The 20,605-nt window shown below is 38.4% G+C and overlaps 1 protein-coding gene across 2 annotated transcripts in view; it reads right to left on the bottom strand.

The window, feature by feature from the left end:
* Positions 1-19,019, bottom strand: part of fbn2b (fibrillin 2b) — an 80,407-nt gene extending 61,388 nt beyond the window's left edge. For both annotated transcript variants that reach the window (XM_015043796.1, XM_015043798.1), the window contains exons 1-4: positions 18,931-19,019; positions 10,823-11,129; positions 5,284-5,366; positions 5,069-5,167 (exon numbers count right to left, since the gene is read on the bottom strand). In XM_015043796.1, the coding sequence (XP_014899282.1) occupies positions 5,069-5,167; positions 5,284-5,366; positions 10,823-11,001 (361 nt within the window). In that variant the 5' untranslated portion in view covers positions 11,002-11,129; positions 18,931-19,019. The remainder of the gene's footprint in view (positions 1-5,068; positions 5,168-5,283; positions 5,367-10,822; positions 11,130-18,930) is intronic.
* Positions 19,020-20,605: the final 1,586 nt, after the last annotated feature.

The raw sequence follows: 20,605 nt of genomic DNA, 5'->3' as shown, positions 1-20,605 counted from the left end.
AAAAATTTTACAAACATTCTTAAAAGGACAGCATGCCTCTTTGTTCTGATAGGCAAATTAAAATTAATTGCAACAAGTTGCCTTTAAAAGTACCAATTTATTAAAAGAGTCCACTAGTGTTTAATTTAACCTAAATATATATCAAGCTGTTATTTGAAGGCCTTAGAGGTTTAAACATCAACCTGAAGACCAAGAAACACACCAGAGAAGCTGCCTATGAAGAGGAGGACCTCCATATTACCTGACAGGTGGGAAAATGAGAGCATTAATCAGAGAAAGCAGCCAAGAGGCCCGTCGTCTGGAGAAGCTGCAGAGATCCACAGTGTATCTGTCAACATGACAAATGGAGGTAGCCAGGGCTACATTGAAATGCTTTGCATCAAGTCATATTTCCATGCTGGAATGGCTCAGTCAAAGTCTAGGCTTTTATCCAGTTGATAATCTGCCTGTTGACGTTCACAGTAACGATTCAACCAATCAGACTAAGTGTAGCAAAAGGCAAGGCAGTTTTACACAGTACCAATTGTAGAGGCTGAATAAAAAATGCACACCACACTTTTCGGATTATCCTTCTTTTATGGTGTATTCACATCAGGCCTGCATAGTCAATATTAATAATAATCAATTTTATTTATTATTAAATTGACATCTCAAAGGGCACATTCACACGCTGATGATGGCAAGGGGCTAAGTACAGCTAAAGCAAACGAATGAGTCAAGCACTAATGGGAAAAATGGGCTCTTTCACCGAATAAAAAAAAAAAAAAATCCTACCACTAAAATCTGACGTCACTCCCATTTTGTGAAGAAGAAATTTGCGCTCGTGTCTTCTTCAGAGGCTTTTGTGTTGTTTTCATCAGTAGTAGCAGTGGAGCAGAGGAGGTGAACAGGTGTGTGTCACAGGGTTTGGTTTGTTTGACACAGTGGAGTGTAAAAGCAAATCGCACAAACTCAAAATGTAACAAATGTTGCAAGTTTGGTTGCCAATCAAATCAGACAATCAGGTGTGAAAACACCCCTGAAAAATTCCCTTCCACTTCACCGTAATGAAGAACTTTGTGTTGGTCTTTCATAACATCCTGATAAAACAATCATATTTGTGTCTTTAACATGGCAGAATGTGTAAAGGTTCAGTGGATATACATACTCTTTCAAGGTGCCGTGGATTGTGCTATCTCTATCTCAACACAATGCACCTCTGTGTTCTGGTGCTCTTGTTGGTGAGCTAATGACATCTGGCTGTTTTTTTACGACAGGCCGAGAAACACAGGAAGCCCCGGCTCGTGAGGGAGAATGTGAACCTGATGGAAAACCGAGGAGCTTTTTACAGCCTGTGTTTTGTCCTGAATTTGCATAAATTCCAGGGAACAGACAAGCCTGCCTCAAGTTCAACATGAACAAACTATAGGACACAGTCTTAAGTTAAAAAGCTAAGTTTTTTTTCATTCAAGAACAAAAAAAACTCCACCTTTTTTCTGTGGTATTACTCCTTAACTGCACAGATATCATCGGTGTAAATGGGAGTGTAATGTATTCACTTAAGCTGTTTGTGGACCACATACCTAAAGGACTGAGCATTACTTTGTAGTCAGGAAGACAGATCATGTTAAAGTGGGATGGTTCCTAATTAAAAAGCTCTGTCTCTACTTTTCCCAGGACTCACTGCTGCTCCCAGTCAATCACCAGTGGAAGCCTGTCACTCTTAAGACATCTGTTTTTAAGCATTCGGACGCAAAGATCCCTTGTCAGGATTTTGTAATTATGGTTATGGGAAGACGATACTACAAAGACAACCTGACACAAACCTGAGCACAGCTGCTTTGTCCTTTACGTGTTTATTAGAGGGGTGACTTACAGAGCGAACCCTCGTCGTCTGGGAAGTGACACAGATTTCCGTAAAACGTGACTCAAGTTCTTGTAAAGCAGTCTTGGCTTTACAAAGAGTAAACTTTTCTATTTCAAGTCTGTTAGGTCTTCCACAGAAAAGTGGTTTCACATTGTACATTGGCCACAGCACAGAATCCAGGAACAAAGAAAAAAAAAAATAAAAATACATCATAGCCTTAAGGGCAAAACAACACTCACCAACATGCAGAGCAGAAAAAAATAAAAAGAAATGTGCTGCTGATTTATTTCAACCTCTACATTCCACAGGCAAGACGCAAGACACAAAGATGCCCTCAAAATGACCTGCTTACCAGGGTGCCAGAATTAGACTGTGTAATTAACGCGGAAAATTTTGACTTTGGACAATAAATCTACTTAAAGTTGCAATTTGTTTCCAACTGCACTTAATCATCATGTTGAATGGGAGACTTCCTCCAAATGGGAGTTGGCACCTTCTCCAGAGGATAACAGCTACGATGAAAGTGTCTACTTTCGTCGTGATTGAAGGGCTCTGAGATCAGGTCTGTGAGGAGCTTTCTTCTCACTGTAATAGCTTGAACAATTTTGCAATAAGTGAGATTAACAACTTGAATGAAGACATTTAAGTAGAGGAGGTGCAATCATAAGATCTGCCAAAAGGTCAAGCTTTAAAATCACATGACGTTAAGCTCGCTGGCATCTGATGCGCTCTACATCAGAAGCTTCGGTGTGAAAACACAGGGTTGGGATTTTCCTACCAAAATGCTGGGAGTACTTGGTTACCACCCCTAATTTATTTTTCTACTGCCGCAAGTACCAGCAATCACACAACATTGCAGAATAATCTTGCACCAACTTTACCAGCATATGACCGCACCTTCACCTCTTAGCTGGACAAGATGGTCTAGTTCAAGGCCACTGTGGTTATCAATCATGATGGATTTATGTTTAAGTCAAAGCACTGTATGTTGCTTTGCTGATATCAGCAGATTGTCTTAACAAACAACTTTCTGATATTGGCCTAAATAAATAAGGCTGCTATTACAGAATCTGTTTGCAAGACAAGATTATATTTAAAATGTTATGATCGCTATGCTTAAAACTCAGTAGTTTGCTTTGATTTTGATTTGTGTAAATTAGGACAAAAAGGTACACGCACTGTGGTGTCACATTAATAAAATGTCAGATTGTATTTGGATTAACATGAGATGATTTCTATTATCGTGTTGGTGTTTATTCTGTTACCAGGTGTTACACCTAACATTTTCTGCTAAATCTGAGTCAGCCACCACTGCTGTCCTATCCAACTTCTTCTAATAATATAAACATGTTTAATAAAAGTGATTAGCTGACTGTAAAGAATCAAAAAGCAAAACTTTTTGTAAAAATAACATAAATATCAATGTCTAAATAGGTAACATAGGACCAGCAACCACACCTGCTGGTAGTAGTATGTATATAAAGGAAAGCAGGTGAAGTCCTTGAGAACATGTACCAGATAGTAAAATATGGTACTAGAAACAAAGGAAACTGAGAAACAGCAATAGAGAGCAGCAAAATCCACTCCTAGCCACACAACCTGTTGCAAAACCAAAAAAAAAAAATGGTAATACATTTACAAATACTTATTTTGCTATCACAAAATATCATGATAAACTTTCACCCATCTCTACTAGTCAATCAACATCAACACACATAATCACTTCGGCTGAAATTATGGTAAGACTGCAGAGAGGACATGTTGGACAAAATAGGTATGTTGGGTGGAAAACCACTAGGAAATCCATAAACAGCAGATCAGACGACAGATATGATAGCTAACCATACCATATAAATGGATACTGTGCTAGCATAGCAGCTCTCAAACTGTTTCTGACCAACAACTTAACAGCAGCTGCTAACCAATCTTTAGCCAGATAGACAAACACTGATGCAACAAGATAAACAGCTATCGCCCTAACTATGGAACAACGATGCCTTAGAAACTGAAAACAACAATAATGTTTGACTTTCATGGTGCTTTCTGACCCACATAGGAGGTTCAAGACCAGTTAGTTCAGGTTTTTGCAGTGCACCCATTCCCCAGACAAGCATTCACTTTATAATAACAGAACAACAAACTTTATCTGGTATCTGCAAACAAATATGGACAAATCCTTACAGAAGGAAGGCAAATAGTTAACGCATTGCTTCACTTTCTGTAGGCAGTCATGCCCCTGAAGGTCATGGCTTTAGCCAAATCACGGCAGTTCCTTTCCAACCCAACCCCCTCGCTCTTCACTTGCTAGCTGTCCATCCGTACGGCTGGAAAAAAAAAAATCCCTTTTTACACATCGGGGTCACAGCCAAAAGATTTTCTGTGAGTGTCGGTTTGAATTTGGGTGTATAAGTGTGTGTCTATCCGTGCGAACAAATCCCAGTAAGTGAAAGTATGTGTGTTTGCAGGCTTCCTGGAATGTGAGCATGAGTAAAAGGTCTGGCTGGGCTCAGGCGTGACTGATGAGCTGACATCGGACGAATAAAGCTCTGAAACTAAACACACCTCATGTCACACTATCTGCATGCTCCCCGAGCAATTGTCTTCGCCATGTCCAGTACATGACTGTTTACATGGAAACACTGCAGTAATCTTATAAAGCTAAAGCCAATTTCCCACACTCTGTAAAAAACACTTTGCTCCACTTTAAGCTGACGTCCTTAGTGGTCTGTAACTAAACCCAGAAGACGGAGCTGAAGCAGCCAGGTTTTCAGTCCTGACAAACCCACTGACCTCGATGCTGTGATGCAGATCTGACTTTACGCCATTACTCCATTACAGCAACATGTTGTTGGCTGCAAAATAATTGTCTGTCTTTGTGCTTTATAGGCTGAGGGCCTTGTCTTTGAGTTATGTCTGTTTAATCAGAAGGTTCTACACTTGTTGTACAGGAGGTAAGTACCATTACTTTATGGTTTCATGAAAAAATTTGAAACATTTAAACAACACTCCAACTTTTTAAAGGCCTAACTGTAACTGATCACACCAGTGAATGGAAGAAGCTTCGAATAATCAATAAGTTGCAGCTACAAATCAGTTTTTTTCTGGTGTGCTCATCATCGGTGACTGAATAACCCGAAACGTGAGTTTAACAGCTCTTTCTAGTTTGATAGTGTGTAAAGTTTACGTTCCAGTAACTGTGTGTGTTTTTGTGATATTACTCACTTCCTCCACCTCCACAGCTGGGAGAGAGCTGGCCATTGGAACAGGTGCACATGTTGGGTCTGGAGCAGAACCCGTCGCCACATGAGTTCCTGCAAATTGCTTTTGTGGGAAAAAACAAAACAAAACGGGGAGAATGAAGGACAGTGAATTAAACTGGTTATTTTGCTTTCCATTGTAGCCGTAACTATAGTTAATGTGGATTTTAGGGAACTTACGAACAATACACTGGTTGCCTCCCGAGAGCGTCTTCCAGCCTGGGCAGCAGTACGAGTGGAAGCGAGAGCCACACACATTGGGTCTATTAGGAGTGAAAAGGTGAGATTAGATATATTTAGCGAACAACCTTATATAGGTACGAGTTATTTGTTTATTTTAAACCAAACCACAATGAGGGAGAGGAAAGAAAAGCAATGAGCCTGTTTTATTTGTAAACTAGGAAAGAGTACCCATGCCTGGCTGCCCTGTTTCCTGGAAACATTCCAACACATCCATCCAAAACTTGGGATTTTTTACTGGTTGGGTAACAGTAACTAACTCTGAACCAGTCCAACAGATGCAGGAGTCATCACGGCATACGGAGCCCTCGACTGGCCTGGCAAGTTGGCCACAAAGTTTCCCTGAGAGGAAATGGCTTAACCACATCTAGAGATGACTGACTGAGCTCACACACACTCACAAACACGGTTTGAGCTCTGCAGCTGTTTTACAACATCATGTTTTTTTTTGCCATCTATTCATAATCACAGAACTATTTATATATCAGTTTGTTTGGAGGCAGAGTAAGAACCCCAACATGTAGTGCTCTCAAACATTTTAATGAGCAGGATTTGACGTCGTGGTTGCTTAAGCGAAACACCCAGGCTCAGCAGAGCAGCTTAACAAACTGAATGCAGTCCAGTTATGTGGTGGCACTAAGTGGCTTTTAAAACCATGTAATGAAGGGGAATTGTGGTCATTTGATTTGGTGGTTCATCATCTGCCTTTGCTGACTAAGAACTGAAGAACAGCTGTATGGTAAATTAGGGATCCTATGGTAAAGCAGTTTGCCAATCAGATCACTTCTTTTGTGTGTACAGCTTCTGTCTCAGTATTGTAATTAATTATGTCCCCAGGGGAAGAATACAATTTGTGAAGATTTAACATTTTAGTTTTTCAGAGATGAAACTAGAAAAGAAATAGGCAACGTAAAAAGATGTCTATTGAACTATATTATCATTTCTACATCTCCTTTAGATAGTTTAACACTGGACTTTTGCATGTAAACAAAAGTCTGGTCACATCTAGAGTGGAACAAAACTGTAGAGTGCAACTTTTTTTTTAAAGAATCCCCATTTATCCTCTATGACTTTCAGACTGTCTTTCACAGGCAGGTTTGAACGGTTTTTGTACAAAAGTTGAAGGAAACTGTGGCATTACTGAACATTTTCTTCAACAAAATAGTAACATTCACTGATTGATTATGAAATCATCACTGATTTTTTTTTTCTTCAATCACAGTAAATATTTAAACCACATGTCCAAAGATGTTAAATTTGTACCATCTTTTAGACTTCATAACCCAGATTAAATGAGTTTTAAACTTTCATGCACTTCTTTATACTTTTTCACAGGTTCAATTGATTGTCAACACATCTTTGTTTTTATATCTTTATTTGGGGGAATTTTGCTAATCAATGATATCCTCATTGATATCCTCTTTGCAGAATAAACAGTATTTTAACCTTATGTTGTTTGTGTGAGATCTTTAGTATTATTCCACATTTAGTTATTTAAATAAATACAAACATGACACAATGATGTAATCTGAACCACACATTTATATGAAGATGTTAGACAAATCCAGTGGAAATCACTCATTCCTCCATTTTTTTATGTCCATCTCTGACTTGCTCATATAAAAGACTAAAAACAGAGGCAATTACAAATTCTTTATTTATTTCTACACTTGTTGATTTATGACATTAAAGAAAAGTGGCAGGTATCAGGATAAACTCAAGTTTTTTGTTTTTAGGTACAGTTTTCAATAGCTATTCTACAGAGATTCTAGAAAAAGTTTTCTTTCACATCTCACTTGTTAAGGTTGGTTTAAAAGTACATTTGAAAAGCTACAAGCAGGATGTCTAAAGAAATGGACTGAGGGTGGACTACCTTAGCACGTAGCCTGACTAATTAATATGATCCTGTTGTACTTTGCTAAAGAAAAGCAAAAAGGGTTTTCAAATCTAACTGTAAGCACACACACACACACAGGAAAAAAGAAGCAAATAAAAGTGGATTTTTTTTGTCTTTATCACGTTTGACAAGACATACTGTAAACTCAGGCTTTCCTCCAATCTTCAGGAGAATAGTGACATTATCCTGGAAGAGATTGCAGTGACTAAATGTAATTTTCTGCTTTGGGGCTGACTGTCTGCCAATTCTTTGCAAATTAGTGCCAAGAAGGGCAAAGTTAAAAAAAAACCACAGGCAGCTGCACCAAAAGCAGGACTTAATCAGAGTTTTAACTCAACATTCAAGTGATCTTATCAAACAATAGATATTTTCTTTTCTCTTCTCTGTTTTGGCAGGAAACTAATACCAAGAAGCAGGGTGGGGGTGGGGGGGGGACACAGTTTCCTATGCTACACACTTTTCCTAACAAGCAGACAGTCAATCACTGGTGGATTAAAGTAGCCCAGAAAGTCATTAAGCTGCCTGAGGTCTGATCAAATACCACCCTAGAGTGGACTTATGCCAGCCTGCAGCCGTCTGTGAGAGCCAATAAATCAGAGTCAGTAAGTATCAGACCCAGAGCTCCCAGAGAAACGCCAGGGAATACGTTCTTTCAGTCAGCAAATAAACACTGCAGCTGAGCTCAAGGCCAGAATAATGACCATCATTAAACCAACCTCTCTCTATATCCCACACACAGAACCTGAGAAACCCATACTGAGCTGCTGATAGTCCTCCATGTGCGCAACCCTCAGATGAAAGTACAAGCATGGGTTTGCAGAGGTTATGGTTAGCTGGGGAGAACAAGCCACATAAAAATTCAACAACTCTTGGGAAAGAAAACCTTGGCTTATATTAAACAAAGCGAAACAAACAGCCAAAACACTTATTCATTACAAATGAGATTCCCACTCTCTCAGGACTTCTGGTCAGACGAAACAGGCTCACGTGTAGATGACTAATCTCGCTCGGTTCTGAAGAAATGCTGATCATTTTCCGGCAATAACTCACACAGAAACTGAGAGTAAATTTATCGCATCGATCCTGTGTGCTTTGGCTCAGCGCAGCAGTTCATGGGCGGTTCTGTCCGGTTAATTGGAGTAACATTAAGCATATGTAATAAAAGGATCGAAGATTTAGAGCTTCTCTTTAAGTATTTCGTGCTCATAGTAACAAAAAATGTTTTTTTTTAAAAGAACATTTTAGTGTTGGTAATATATTTTCAGTCATTTTCAAAACATGCGCATCATGGCCAGAACCATTAACAATTACATTCAGAAAATATTTATTAGTGGTACAATTATTTATTTATTTTTTCACATTTTGTAACGTAACACTGGTTTCAATGTACTTTGCTGGAATCTTGTGTGAACCAATAGCACAAATAAGAGCTTAATTGTGACGTAGAAGAAAATAAGACAGGGGTTTCAAAGTTGTTTACAAATAAAAATTGCTGTGGTGTGCATTCAGTCTCACTGAATTTATACTTTGAAGAACCATTTGTTATGACAATTGCAGCTGCAAGTAATTTTGCGGTTTGTCTCTACCAGCTTTGCACATCTAGCAACTGACATTTTTAAAAAATTCTTCCAAATAAAAAAAGCCAAAGCCAGGCTCAGGGGGACTGAATTAAAAGCATCTAAAACAGCCATTTTTAAGGCTCCTCCTAGATTCTCGATTAGATGTAGTCCTGGACTTCGGCTTGCACTTGCGACCAAATTGGTCCCTCTTTAGAGCTCTGCATAGTTTAACAGGTGAAACTTCTGTCAGGTGGTTATAAACAGAAAAAGAACTAAATAGAAAAGTTTATCCCTAAAACCTTCAAAAATATTTTTTGCTTTTGATTTATGTCTAAGTCCAGAAAGAAGACTTTACAGGCAACACTGACCGATGGTCTTTTTGGTTCATAAAATGAATTTGATGAGACATCTTAACTTCAGTGAACATACAAAAACTCCCCATGGAAATCTGCACAGTCAACAAAAAGTCAAACCTTTAAGTTTAGCTTAGTTCACCTTAAAGGGGCAGTATACAAAATGTACTATTTTGAGCTTTATGTCATGTTATAACGTTATTTTCTCACTGAAAACGAGCCTGGAATGTTGCTTTGATTGTTTCATGCATCATTCCATGAAACAATCCTGGAACGATTTAATTCTCAAATGAGATTAAATCAATTGAGAATGATTTAATCTCCCCTAGTGTAACCAATCACTGCCTTTTCAAAGAACTTCCTGCTTGGAGCTAAACCAGAAGGCTTTAGCTCCAAGCTTCCACTTCAGGGCTCCCCTTCAACTTCAACTCCCCTTCTCAGCCCCTTCAGACTAGTGGCAGCAACAATAGACAAACACTTTGTGTAACTGAGCTGAACTCATTAAACAAGCTACTTCTCAGTGAGAGGCCAGTAAAACTGTCTTCAAACCATTAATAGGGGAATGTTGTCCTGATGACTTGCTGAAAGCGGGGTGTCGAAAAGAGTAGCGGCTTCTTAAAGAGACAGATTTTAATTTCTTTTAAGTCGTGTTTGATATATATATACACCATTTTTAGAGCACTCCTTAATTGTGTTATAAAATGGCTCTGTGTGTCTGGAATATATATAATAATGTCTCTTTATAGGATAAGAAGTCAGAACAAAAACATAACATTTTAAGAATTGTGTCGAAGATCCCATTGCCTTGCATTCATTCATACAGTTCCTGCTCTCTCCTACTTTCAGGGCGCTTTGTCACCTACAGCCGTGAAACAAATGCCCCTTTTCACATCCCTCACTGGTGATACAAATACCTCATTTCCTGTGGCTTGGCACTGGGGGAAGCCTGAGCTGGGACAGATGGGATACTGATTGGAATAACTGATGGGGACGCTGAAAACTGGCTCCAAAAAAACATCCTTTGTTTTCCAAAGAAATGTGAACTTTTTGCTGCTTTGATGTGTTTTCTGCCACCACTCCAATTAAGGCTGGTTTGCAAAGTGAAAGAGTTGGACGTGAAAAGAAACAGAGAGGTCGGAGGAGAACGCCGGTGGTGAGAGGTGATCCCGGTTTCTAGCAAGTATTTCCCACACATAAAATAATAAATATTTTAAATATGTATCCACATGCATCCCCAAGTCCGCCTTTCAAATCAATGTGAAACACCTGATCTTGTAATATTACCAAACCGCAGTGCAGAACAACCCAATACTTTTCATACACTCACAGGAATGTGGGGAATACTTTTTACTCAGCAGGGGGTGCTGCCTATATGAATCTCTTCTTTTCTCCCTTTTCCCATGAAAATGTTCATTTGCAGTGAATATATGTGGAGGTTTCAGTATGTAAAGCTGTCTGTTAAGGTTGTTTTTTTTATGAGAAAATAGTCCAGAAGTAATCAGCAGAATACGAGAGCACAATAGGAGTGTAAGACGAGGTCGGTTTGAGTCCAAGAAGAAAAACAGCCATAAAAAGTTCAGATAGTCAAGAAGAAAAAAATATATATATATCTCCTGCTAGTTTAGTGCTCTAATGGAAATGTGAGATTTGAAAAAGGCAACAACTTTTACCCTTTCAAGGTGTCCTGCCCACGGCGCCGGACTCTCTGTGCTTCCCTCTGGTCCACGCTCCCAGTGAAGCGGCTAGCTTGGTAAGGTCCATTTCCGGTTTGAGCACAAGTCACCTGCATGGCGCTGAGACACACTGCGGCCCATCCCAGCAGCATCTGAGCCAGCTTCCCTGATCCCATTGGTCGGTCTGGCTATATCCCCCCTGCTGGTGCTCCCCCGCTTTGCTAAGGCTCTCGCTCTGTATGATGTAGCTGCAGGAACCAAATCTACATCCAGACCGGGCCTGGCGTTGACTCCTGGGCAGGGGCTGCAAAGAAAGAGAAAAAATAATGAAACATGTCAGACGTTTTACACTTACACATTGTGGTTCAGGAGTTCAACTCTTGTTAAAGAAAAAACTTTCAAAGCAATCAGATTTGTCCCCACTGTCAAATAAACTCTCATACCATCTTTTTGAAGACAGGTTTATAGCAGTTAATAAGTGATCAGATATAATATTACCTATTTCTGGTGGCAAATTATCAGTAAAATGAGGCTTTGAGGACTAATTTTGGTAGTAAAGAGTCATGATACATCAAGTGTACAAATGTCTCAGTTGGTAAAAACTTAGGCTAAGCTTAACTATGTCAAAGGTAAAATTCCTGCTTTCTGAAAACCTAATTATTTAAGCTTTTTTCAATTGACAAGCTAACACATACCTAAATGACAAGTAGCTTAAACATAACCCTCCTACCTAAAGCAAACACACATTGCTTTTTCTTCCTTTTTGTTTTCACCGTCATGATCCAGGAGTATTTGGGTTTTGGTTTGTTTGGATTGGAAGTTTTCACTAAAGATCTTGCCATATTCTGATGAGTTTCATGTGCTCATTATTGTTCAAATGGTCTTGCCATATTAATTAATTCATTTGCTTTTTGTTTATGCTTGGGTTCTGTTTCTTGTATTTTATTTGTATTTTTTTTTCTCTTAGATTACTTATCAAGCTTGTCCCTTTGGTTTGTGATCAATTAAGTCCCCACTCAACCATTTCTGTGATAATTTTCCATCTTGCCTTGAACTGTTTGTCTTTGCTCCCAGCTGCAAACTAAAAGTGACCAACCACCTGCATCTCGTCAACAATCAACTCCTCTGTTTCTGTTTTTTTAGATCACGAAGTCGACCAATTTATCCTATAACTTATCCATTCTTTTTATCAATGACACTGCAGTTTCCAGGAGTTTTAATAACCTGATCTTATGTTAGTTTTATTTATTTTTTTTTGATTGGTTTGAGCTATTTATTTGAAATGGGAAAGTCCAGATCAGCTGACCCACACCTAAAACAAGCATGTGTCAGATTTAGCTGGTTTCCAAGTTGATGGGACATTTAAAAGTAATATCAGAGTCAGCCAAACCACACAACAAGACAAAAACACAAACAAAAAACACTTTTATCTGCCCAATCATTGTCCCAAAGATTTAAAGCCTTATTCTCATTTCTCAGATGCAGCTGCCAGTGGATTTGCCAATCAATTCTGTTTCTGGCTTAATTTACTTCATACTGATGAAATATTGGTAAATTTTATTTTAACTCTTACATTTAAGTGTTATTGTTGAGTGTTATCAGAATTAGTCTAGCTGATTGTTTTTTTAAGACGTTGCTTATAAAGTTTGTTTTACTGAAGTGACTGTATGGAGGTGAAAAGCAAGAAAGAAGGAAGTTGAAACATCACAGACTAAAATATTAACTACATGCTTTTATCAGAATGAAATGACCTCAAGCTGCCCAAATGTGAGCAGAAGTGCTCACATTTACCCAGTCATTAAATTAGGTTTTTGATTTTTCTTTTAAGGTCCATTAAAAAAAATCTAAGCAGGAGACATCCATTCAAAACAGATGTCTTGTTTACAAGAGGAAAAGCAGACATTACTGGCCTTTAACTAAACAATATGGTGGTAAAGAAGCAGATGAAAAGCTTTGAAGAAAAGCTGGACCCGTATTCTCGTAGAATCTTAAGATTCTATGAAGTCATTTTAGGAAAATTCTTAGATTTTCTGGAATTCTACAATTTTTCTTATAATTTTACTAATTAAAATTAATTTTATAATTAAACTATTCGCAAAGGATCTCAGGTCTCAAGAGAACTCCTAAAATAATAAAATATTAGCAGTGAGGAGGACTTTTTCTGAACCTAATAATGTCTCAACCCTTGTGCGTGCGAGGACTGTGGCAAATGATACAAGTTTTACGTGTGTGGGTTCGGTTGGACCCCATTTGTAAACACAAGGGTTAAGCAGAGAAGATGGCAGAGAGACAGACAGAAAAGAGATGCTCTCCATAAAATGTGGCAGCTCTGCCAACAGCAGGCACTGCATGTTGATGATGTGTGGCATTTAATTCAATTTTGCATAGTTTCATCATCATGACACATTTTCTTAATGCAGTCTACATTGTATGAACAGTTACTATCTGCCAACTGATTACTGGGGTGTATTTGTTTGTGAGTGTGTGTGTGTGTGTGTGTGTGTGTGTGCGTGCGTGTGTGTGTCTTATTTTGCTTTGTGTATCAACCCGGAAAAACTAGATCTAAGAACGATGTCCAAGAGAGTCCAAATACTCGTCCTAGGCCAGAAAACCTGGGTGATTCCTGAAAACGTGTTCCCTGCTGATTCTATCGTTTCTTCCAATGCATCCATTATGCACTGTTATGCATGGGTGTCGCAACAGTGTTTAGATGTTTACAGAAATCCCTGTTGATATTTCACACCTTGTCACCATTTGAGTTAACCTGTGGTAGGGCTCACCCTGCTTATCAGTGGTGACGGGAACGTGATGGTGAGAAAATGTTTTATTTAAAATGTCCTCATGTAAAGCTGAGACTATCTAGTGCAAGCATAACTCACACTGTATTTCTGACAGTGTCCGTTAATTGGTGGGATAATTAACGAACCTTTGATTATCCCACCAATTCCCCTCCTCACCATCTGTGTCGCCATTTCCCCCTCCGTCTTTACCATAAACCCTTACAGTGCTTATGGTAGAGACGTCAGAGTTGGCATGAGGACCGCACAGTTTCCCGTCAGGTTTGTATTTCTTATTACAACATTTATATAAAAAGTAACATGTTCAACCCTCAAGCTTTTGTTTGCAAAAGCTTTACAAAGCTTGTGCAAACACAAGTTTTCTAAATGAGGCCCCAGGACATATGGAACAATGTTCTTTAGACAAAAAAAAAGTCTAAAAGTGAATTATTTGAACACCAGAGGTAATGCTTGGCATAACCTGAAGAAAAAAAAAGACTATAAAGTATGATGGTTTGGGGATGCTGTACTTCATCACGACCTGACCGGCTTACCGTTGTACAATCCACTATGAATTTGAGTGCTTGAGAAAAATAAGAAACATCTGTTATATAAATTTTTTAAAAGAGCAGATCTTGACCCTGAAGCATGTCAATGACCCAACACATACCAGTAAATCCACTACAGACTGCCTGAAACTAAGGAGGGCCAAGTCAAAGGTCAAATCTTGATCTCATTGTGATGTTGTGGAGTGACTTGAACTGAGCTGACCATGGCTGAAACCCCTCAAATATCTCACAGCTGAAAGTGAGGAGTTTGGCAAGTCCGTCTCAGGTTAATCCTGAGACTGGTAGCTGACTATACGAAGCATCTCATTGATCTTATGTTAGCCAAAGTGATCAGCACCAGCTAGGAGACATCAATGTTATTATATCTTGGAACTGAGTAAAGCAATGTTCACTTTTAAATCACTTTCTTTTCCAGAGATAAGTAAAATGTAATATAAGAGCTGGATACATGAACATTTCTTAATAAATAAATGAGTGTCCACATATTTTTGCATGAGTGCATCTTCATTGATCATTAATCAACACTTCAGAGGCTAATAAAAATCAGAGTTTTATTTACTTAGACACCAGTCAAGAACTTACTGAAATCCAGGTTATTTTATAAGCTTACATGACTTTTTTGTTGGTTTCCGTGTCTATTTCCAGTGGCCTGAATGAGTGAATGGCGTCTCATCCAGGCAGGACATCAATGATTAAAATAATAATAGAATTATACAATTTTAGTCTAAGGGAGCACACTGGAAGAGGAAAGGGGCGAAATGGCAACATAGAGTATAAATTGAGAAATTGTTTCTCCGATGGGAGAACAAAACCAGTCCAATCAAAGGTTTTGAGCTGAATTCAGGGAGAATATATAGTCTACATATGTCAACTTGTCCTATTTTCTAGGATTAAATAAAAATAACGACTGGCCAAAGGCCAAGTAGTCATGAAACAGATGTTCTTGGATGTCTTGCTGAGAAAGAGCCATTCGTGTTCTCCCAAATAACAAGCATGTTTTTGAACTGTGGGGAAAAACCAGCAAACCAGAAGAAAAGCCACAATTGTAACAGAAGAATCTGTCAATTCTAACCAAAAATAAAATCCTGGGGAACTGATATTTGAGCTCGAAGCATTCTTGCTATGAGACTAGAGGGCTAACCGCGACACCACCATGTTGATCCTCAGTTTTTATTGTGTTTCAAATGTTAACACAAATAGCCGAGCTTAATATATGTATAGCGCAAGAGGGCAGAACGGTAACCAACAGTAAAAAAGTAAAATAACTTTGTGGTGTGTTCCAGTTTGCTTTTCCCCTGAAATCAGTACTATTTTTTTGTTTTTCTTTGTCTTAATCTGTTTCAATAAAACAGCTTTAGGCTGCAAAAAGACAAAAAGTCATTTGGTTAGAAAAACATATTAGGCAGTGAAAAACTCAGACACGAAAACATTACTACTGCCTTCCGATCATTGATGAAATCACGGTTTTAAAATCTGTAACAGTCTGAAGATAATGAAGAGTCCCTTATTCTAACCATATTAAGAGTATAAATGGATTTAAACTAGAATGTAGACTGAAACAAATCTTCATTTATGGTCAGACAGAAATGATTGGGAGCAGGGGAATGTCTTAATAAGTATCACATTCTAGCAGTAAACCACTGGAGTCACTTCCTTCAGTCAAACCAGTTTATAATTCTCTACATCAGTTCTTCACCAGCTGCCATCATCCTTAATTTAAAATATCATATTATTACAGACAATTTTTTTCCTCAGAATTACGATTCAAGAGGTGCATAAAAGCTTTCTAAAAATGGAAAACTTCAACATAAGTTTCACTTAGGATTCTTAAATTGCATAATGACGGGTCCAGAGCTTGTATTTAGGAGAGACTCCTCAAGTCCGCAGAGTGTTGGATCTCCTTTCTATCTGGAATAATACATTGTTAGTCAATCGAGAAACGTCGGACTGTAAAGACATGATTCCGACCTCCGTTAAACTACATGCATTTTGCTTGTTTCTATTTTTACATTTTATGGGCTGCCATAAAATTTGTCCTTGCTAAATAGTCGATTCTGAGCACAGTTCAGTGTGGCCCATCTATTAAAGGACATTTGCCAAGTTGCTAAATCTGTCCAACAGACTTTTCTCTCTTAAATTTTATTTTTACTGTTAAAAATTTGGGCCCCTAATATCTTAAAGAAAAAAAAAACTTTATTCAAGTCATGCTATTCCCATTACCTCCTCAAAATTTTGGAATAACCAGTCTATTAAGTTATATATATTTAAAGGTTTACTAACTGAAAATGATGGAAAGCGGGGAGCTAAATGCAGAGCCAGAGATATTAAGTGGGGCGAAGATGACGGGGAATTTGTGGTAAAGTCAACAACTAAGATTATTTTTCTGTCCACCGACATTTGTTCAGGATGAGGGTTTGCCTTAAAGTAACGCAACCACCTGAGTTTTTGTAGAAAACATTTTTACAAAGCCACTAAATGGTTAAATTGATTCTGTTGTATAATATTGTAATTGGATTAATATGAATTTATTTGGATGAATCTAACTGGAATCTGGTGAACTGGATGCATCTGAATGGAATATGAACCATATTGGATTTTACATGGACTTGAGCTGCTTCAGGTAAATATATATTAGTTGTCATCAGGCACCATATAAATAAAACCAACTTCATTTATCTTAATTCATTTCTAACCAACAACAATAAAAAAGTATATTTGAGAACCCAATGTACTGAGTTACAATTAGAGTTTATGTGTTGCACAAAGCCTGAGTTTCTGGACGTATTTCTAGTCTATGTAATAAACCAACACAGAAGAAAACAATGGAGTGGAGTGAAAATGCAGGACTGGGTTTTAACCTTTTTCGCTTACATTTGTATTCAGGTCCCCTCAGTCAAGACCTTGAAGGACCACATTTTGCTGTAATAACATCTGAGCATTTTCTTTGAGCTTTGAAAATCTACACACTATTTTTATTTTATTTTTTTTTAAATTAGCTCAAGTTCATTCAGACTGGCTTGAGATCAAATGCTTCAAAGTCTGGCTACAGATTCACATTTGGATTTAGGTCTAAGCTTTGACTGGGCCACTCTAATGTATTCAGATGTTTTACTCTAAACTACTCCCTGACGCTCTGGCTGTAGGTTTAGAGAGTCATCGTCATGTTGGAAAGTGAATCTCTGCTGCAGTCAAATATTTTTCAGACTTTATTCCAGTATTAGAATTAGTTTATCATGCCATCAATTAAACCCAAATTCTCTTTTCCAGCTAAATAAAAGCATCCCCACATCATGATGCCACCACCGCCATGTTCATTGTGTTGTTTGTTCAGATTGTTCATTTTCTGCCGCACACAATGTTTTCCCGGGTGTCAAAAAGAGCCATTTCGTTCTCATCTGGCTCAGATCTTTATTGACTATAAAAGCAATCTTTAGTCTGTTCCATTATTTTTGATCCAAAGCGTCACAAACTGAAAACAGTTGAAATCAGGAAAGCAAATTGTTGGACTGGACCCAAACAAGCCTTTTATTTGTCCACTAAAGCCTGTAAACGTATTGTTTTACAACCCTAACTAAACTGCATTATGTATTAAATTTTAACATCTTAAAATGAAAGACATTATGGGTCCAGCTGCACTGGAAGCCATGAAGATTTTTTTTTTCCTCTTTCCTGCCTCAACATTCAACTGCAGTTTTAGCAGCACAATGTGGGCCCCTGATGATATACAGCCTCAGCACATCCAAACTCCATCCCCCCCAATCAGGAGCCTATACCACATATGTGGCTGGACTAAAGCACAGCGCCCAGAAGATTTGCACGGCATTTTATAGGAAAGCATGCAAAATTAGAAGTGACCTTAATTATAATTCAGATTTCTGCAGTAATTCAAAAATACTTAATAAATGTAAGTCGAAATCAAAACTTCGAGGTGGTCTGTGCTGCCTCTCCTAATGCTTCCTCTACAAGTGAAAGTTATCTCTAAATCCCCTCAAATCTGAGACTAATGCTTCAGCTTGCAGTCAGGACGTTATACGGAGGCGGGATCAGCGCCGAACAAAAGAAATGCATGATCAATGACCCGACTGAGGAGAACTACTGTCAAATTAAGGCAGGGAGAGGACCCGTCCTTAATGAGCATTGTTGCAGCAAGGCTATTTTCTCTGTGCATCTCCCAGCATTTAATGTTGGATCAGTGGTTCGGCTGTATGAGATGCAGACAATCTCAAACAAAAAAAATCAGGGAGAGATAAACGAATAATCTGCTACATACACACATAAAAAACATATATGTATATATATTTGAGTCAGAAAAAGTTTCTGCTGCAGAAAGCTGACAGGAAATTATACACAATAATCTGAGAATGCCAGCCGAACTCCATGAATTAAGAAAAGCTCAACATCCTCTCCAACTCAATAAAACACAAGATATTCCCACACAGAAGAAAATGTCTGGGGGAAAAAAATCCTTGAAAGATAGCCATGATACTAAAAGCAAAAATTAGATAAATATTTAAGCAGCTGAACTTTGAACGCGTTTTCTACGTTTTTTTATAGCAAGCAATAAAAAGTATAGCTCGCGGGCGTCAAACATTAAACTTTCCGCAGCTTCTGCGCATCCTAATCTGGTTCTTTGGTCCTAATCTTGAAAGCAGTCGCGCGTGAGCCGATAATCGCCACAAAACAACGGGGTTCCTGAAACAAAGGTCTCAATCAAAGCCCTTTCACATTCAAATGGTAAGATTAATAAACAAACCAATACCTTGCAACAGTTCGGAGTGCCTCAGCGTCGAGGAGCCCGGCAATTTGAGACGGGATATGAGCCCCAGAGTGGAATATTGAACTGTGGGGCTTGTGAGGGGAAAAGGCAAAAAAAAAAAAAAAAAAAAAAAGGGAGGAATTGCCGGGTTTCTGCGAGGGGAGGGGACACAGAGCGAGACAGAGGCAGAGGAGGGGGGTAGTAAAGGACTGCAGGACAAACCCACATTCCTCAAGACTCCTGGAGTTGTTATAACAAGGGGCCAAGCAGCGAAGCCCACTGTGGCTGACATGGCTTCACTATCATCAAGCTGGAGGGAAGGGGAAAAAAAACCCTCACCTTTAGGCGAAACGACTGATGAGATAACAGTGTGGTAATGTAAATAACCTTCAGGTCATATCAATTACCACTAAAGCATGGAAATTAAGACTCAATTTTAGAGCACGGTTGATTTTGTTCAGTTGGTAGGAGTGTAAATCTTAATTGCACAGTTAAATGTGCTTTCTCTTGTTCAAACATTCCTCCTGTTTACTGCCTGGACCCTACAGTGATTGGTGCGACTGACACGTCCTTGTGCTTTTACAGCTGATAGGAAGCTAACATTGAGAAAGTGGCCATCTGGGTGGCATATGAGAGAAGACAGCTGGGCACATCTCAGGTCCTGCTGCAAGTCTAGAAGAGTGGAAAGCTCCAGATTAAAAATGACCTCACCTCTCATTGCTGGCTGTCCTCCCTTCCAGAACAGGGGCTAAATACTGTAGAATAGCTAGAACAAGCTGGAACTTTGCAATATGTCAGAAAGCTAACCTTGAACTCACTATCATGATAGTGAAACATGGCATAACGTGAGCAGCAATATGGAGATGGTCAGAAGAAAGGTGAAATGTTAAAGAGACTTACTTTCCAGCAGAACCATTGTTCCAAACATACAACCAGAGCTCCATTAGACTGGTTTGGATCATAATAATTTTGCATAGTTGTGTGTGTGAACGGCTTTCTAATTGACAACCTTTGGAGACATTTGTTACTTACAAGCACTCTCTGTCCAGTCCGAGTGCACTGTTTTGTACAACAATTTAAGTATCCATGTTTTTAAATGACTCAGTTTATTTTTGCTCTGGGTATTTTCATGAATGATTGAAATAATCATAAAAATGTGCAGATTGAATGTATGTTTAAACTATGTAGGCGGTGGTTCTGATCCCATATTGGGCCAGAATGAAATAATGTAACAGATTACGACCTGTAATTAAATTAAAATAAGTATGAAAACTCTTGTTGGTGGATGTCACATAATCACATGTGTTAGTAGACCATCTCATTGACCTAAATTGTGAACACTAATTCTTTGGATTATTGTGCTGTTTTTAAAGCAAAAAATATGATTTAGCATATTTTTTTTGTTTGTTTCTTTACATTAAATCAGAATAAACTTTGATTGTTTAAGATCCATAAGGATTACCAAAATTATATATTTTATTAAATGTTACAAAAATGAGAGGATTCGTCTAGTTTTTAATTTGTGTTATTTTCTTCAGGATCAGAAATTGGATTTCCTCAGTATATGACAGAGTTGCCTTTTGAACTCTTTGACCTGGATCAGCCGTTTTCAGTTTCCATCCACAGTCTTCTCACAATAGTTTGCTGGAGTTATGGCCCATTCCTTCTGATAAAACTG

The sequence above is a fragment of the Poecilia latipinna genome, unplaced genomic scaffold (genome assembly GCF_001443285.1).
Source record: "Poecilia latipinna isolate Pla-1442-1.1 unplaced genomic scaffold, P_latipinna-1.0 Scaffold649, whole genome shotgun sequence".
Lineage (NCBI taxonomy): Eukaryota > Metazoa > Chordata > Actinopteri > Cyprinodontiformes > Poeciliidae > Poecilia > Poecilia latipinna.
This window is presented reverse-complemented; position numbering and strand designations above follow the sequence as displayed.